The sequence below is a fragment of the Trypanosoma cruzi genome, genomic scaffold (assembly GCF_000209065.1).
Source record: "Trypanosoma cruzi strain CL Brener 1047053516671 genomic scaffold, whole genome shotgun sequence".
In the NCBI taxonomy this organism is placed as follows: domain Eukaryota; phylum Euglenozoa; class Kinetoplastea; order Trypanosomatida; family Trypanosomatidae; genus Trypanosoma; species Trypanosoma cruzi.
The window spans coordinates 100,911-104,484 of record NW_001849451.1 but is presented as its reverse complement, the minus strand read 5'-3'; the positions used below and the strand labels follow the sequence as shown (position 1 = coordinate 104,484).

Here is a 3,574-nt window from a genome sequence, read left to right as displayed (position 1 = left end):
CTCGGGGTGTACGCCACAGTAACTGGTCCTGCAAAAAAGACAGAGCCTTCCGATGGCGTGACATTTAAAGGACGTGGTGCAGGGGCGGAGTGGCCCGTTGGCAAGCAGGGGGAGAATCAGCTGTACCACTTTGCGAACTACAACTTCACTCTTGTGGCGACGGTGTCCATACACGGTGAGCCGAAGAGTGGCAGCGTCCCTTTGATGGGTGTGCGTGCGGGCAGTGACGGAGTAACCAAACTTGTGGAGTTGTCGTACGGCAGCGGAAAGAAGTGGCGGGCGCTGTGCGGTGACAGAACAACCGCGGAGCACAGCAGCACTTGGGAGGCAGAGAAAACGTACCAAGTGGCCATTGTGTTACAGAACGGCGCCCAGGGCTCCGTGTACGTCGATGGTCAGCGTGTGTGTGAGAGTGTGCAAAATAACTTGGAAAATACAGAATCGAAAGGGATTTCTCACTTCTACATTGGAGGGGATGGAGTCAATGCAGAGAACACAGCGGGTGACGAAGATGTGTCTGTGACCGTGTCGAACGTCCTATTGTACAACCGTCCGTTGACATTTACTGGTGGGAGTGCCGATTTGGAAGAAGATATTGCACCACCCTCTGAGGCTCCAGTGGAACAAGCGGCCTCGCAGCAGTCTCGAAAGAAAAGTGAAGAACAGCAAGTGCCGGCAGCTTCGAGCTCCCATGCCGTTGGAGAAGCAACGGGTGATGGCGGCACTGTGCGTGGGAGCGGACTGCTGCCGTTGCTTCTTCTGTTGGGACTGTGGGTGTTTTCGGCTCTGTGAGGAGTGACCGGCTGCCGCGTGGGACACTTGCGCCCTCCCGAGCACAAAAATAATATTCCCATAGGAACAAATTTATTTCATAAAATCTTTTTTTTTTTTTTTTGTGAGTATTTAAATTTCTTTTTGCTGTTTGCTTCTTTTTTTACTTTTTTCATTTTTTTCTTTAATCTCTCACACCCCCATTCCTATTTTTTTTTTTTTTTTGCTTTTGGGGCAATCACTGTGGACGTTTTTTCTTTTCTACTCTTCCCTCTTTTAATTGTTTCTTCTGCACTCTTCCTGTGAGGGGTGCCGTGTGTTTCCCGCCCAACTGCTCCACTCGCACACCCACCGACACGCTCATGACGACGGCCCTGTGCGCCTCGCCTGCTGCACGCATGAGGAGGGGCCGCGACGAACGGCGCGCTGAGGGAGCCGTGACGTGTGGGCGTGCGGCGAGGGCCTGTGGGGCGGAGCACACATTTCTTTCCCTCTTGTTTTGTTTTCTTTTGTGGGCAAAATAAATACAGACAGTTTGGTGTGGCCATACGGCAGCCAATCGACCTTTTTCTTATTTTATGTGGAACAGTAATGGACGATTTCTTTTTCATTTATAATTATTTTGTGTGATGGGGTTTGTATAAGACGAAGGGGACGTTTTTTTGTTTTAAATAAATATTGTGTGAATTGCCACTGCTTGGGCTGCAGTGCAATCATGAGTTTGAGCGGTCTTCTTCTTGCTGTTTCCGTCATGCGTCTCCGCCGTACATTTTGTGCGTCACTCCGCATACTCTGCTCCCTCTTTTCTACGTCTTTGCTTTGTGTTTCTGCAGGCACACACAACCACACACACACACACACACAAGATGCACATTGCAGTGGATTTGAATGCTCCTTTTGTAGTGCATGCTGGCAGTTGCGTGTGGCGGCTGTTGTCTTCTTCCGTGGCCATGAGGAGCAGGGAGAGAGGGAGCGCGCACCCCGAGTCTATTTTCCTGTGGGTTTGATGCACCGCGTGTGACTGCGCTGAGTTGGGCTCCATGTCCCATTGAGGGCGGGATGGCAGGAAATTTGTGCCGCGTCATGGATGGATGAGGGTTCGCTTGCTCCGTGTGCGTTGTGTGGTGGCCGCGGGGTTGTGGCCACTTCCCTGGGGCTGCGGGAATGAGCTGGGGGAGATGGTGGTGGATGTCCTCTCCTCCTGCATGGTGGGTGGCTGCTGGCGTTGTGTGCCTTCCTTGCGTGGATGCCGTCTCGTGGTGTGTGAACTGTGCGGCTGGGCCTGCTGCCCTCTCCTCATGTTGTCTGCTCTCTCTCGCTGTATCCGCTGTGCTTCGTCCCTCTCCCTCTCGTTCCATTATTTTCCTTTCCGTCTCACCGATCGGCTGACTGACACCAGCGACTCCACTACGGGCGATGATGACTGCGATGGTGACGGTGCGGCGCCGTGTTGGTCCTTGCGCTCTCGTGCTGCTGCTGCTGCTCGTCCGTGTGCGTGACGGCGACAGGAGACGATAATAGTGATAACAGCCGTCCTCCCAGCCCTGAGCTAGGGAAACCGTATCCTACAAGAATATGCCTAGTGCATTACAGCCATATGGTGGGGAGACCGGTGGGCCACAGACAGAGAGTGGGAGAGACAGTGAGGAGGGTTTGAGAAGTCAAGGACCTTCTTTCCAAAGGAAGCAGGTACAGCCATCAATGGACAGACACGAGTTCCGCCAGAGACACTGAGTTCGGCTAGCGATAATTCAGAGCCAGCAGGTTTGGCAACTCAGTCTCCGCACACACACACACAAGGTGCGACCGGTATGTCAGATGCACAAAATAAAAGGCGCAGTAAAATACACAAGGTGATGAGAATCATAAGGCACCGACATCAGAAGAGATGAAAATGCCAAACAAAACAAACACTACAACAAAGGCACCAAGTACTACGACTACAGAGGCGTCAACCACGAAGACCACCCGCGCACCGTCACGTCTGCGCGAAATCGACGGCAGCCTCAGCAGCTCTGCGTGGGTGTGTGCCCCGCTGCTGCTTGCCGCATCCGCGCTGGCGTACACTGCTCTGGGCTAAAAGGGAGCGTTGGCTGTGCGTGCCAGCACCCAATCACGGGGACTTGTGCGCTTCCACTGTGTTCCGATGTATAAAGTAAGAGTAATTATGATGATTGTGCTTTGCTTTGTTTGCTTCCACTGCCCTGCTGTGTGGTCCATGTTGCTGCTCCCTGTATCCGTCACGTTGAACGCATTCCAGAGACACTCACATGCACGAAACGCATACAACTGTTTCTGTAGATGCATTTTTGTGCTGGTGCATGCGCACTGGAGCCATTTGGGTGCATTTTTGTATTCTGTGTTTTTTTACTGTTTTTCTTACTGCTGATTTTTTACTTTTGTTTTGTTTTTCCTTGTTTTTGTGTTCTTGTTGTTGCTAAATTATTACAGGGCGTTGTGCGTTTCTTAACTTTTATTGATTTAATGTTTCTCATGAAATGCGTGCTGCAGCCGGTGTTTTTTACTGTTTTTTTTTTCTCTCTCCTTGTATTTATTCTTGCCTTGCGTTGACGTGTTTTTAGTTTCTGCTGAAAGCTACACGTAACTGACAGGAGTGATGGCGATGATGATGACTGGCCGTGTGCTGCTGGTGTGTGCCCTCTGCGTGTTGTGGTGCGGTGTCGGCTGTGGTTTTGGTGATGAAGAGGAGGGTACGGCACTTGTTGTCGGTCCACCTGGTGGTCGTTCGAATGACGGTAAAGGCGGGCCGGGATCAGCACCACCTTCACTGCCAGGAACAGGC

General features: G+C 51.7%; 2 protein-coding genes and 1 pseudogene across 2 annotated transcripts, besides 4 other annotated features; all 3 read left to right on the top strand.

Moving 5' to 3' along the window:
- Tc00.1047053503659.30 (trans-sialidase, putative) lies at positions 1–792 on the top strand (the record flags this gene model as incomplete). The annotated part of the gene is made up of 1 exon (XM_797954.1): positions 1–792. A coding segment is annotated over one exon (792 nt), but the record flags the coding sequence as incomplete, so codon positions are not given.
- Positions 1–3,574: a sequence feature (heterozygous, Esmeraldo-like haplotype).
- Positions 878–1,002: a sequence feature (A-rich).
- Positions 1,606–1,635: a microsatellite.
- Tc00.1047053503659.20 lies at positions 2,186–2,851 on the top strand (annotated as a pseudogene).
- Positions 3,119–3,210: a sequence feature (A-rich).
- Positions 3,389–3,574, top strand: Tc00.1047053503659.10 (mucin-associated surface protein (MASP), putative; the record flags this gene model as incomplete). The annotated part of the gene is made up of 1 exon (XM_797955.1): positions 3,389–3,574. A coding segment is annotated over one exon (186 nt), but the record flags the coding sequence as incomplete, so codon positions are not given.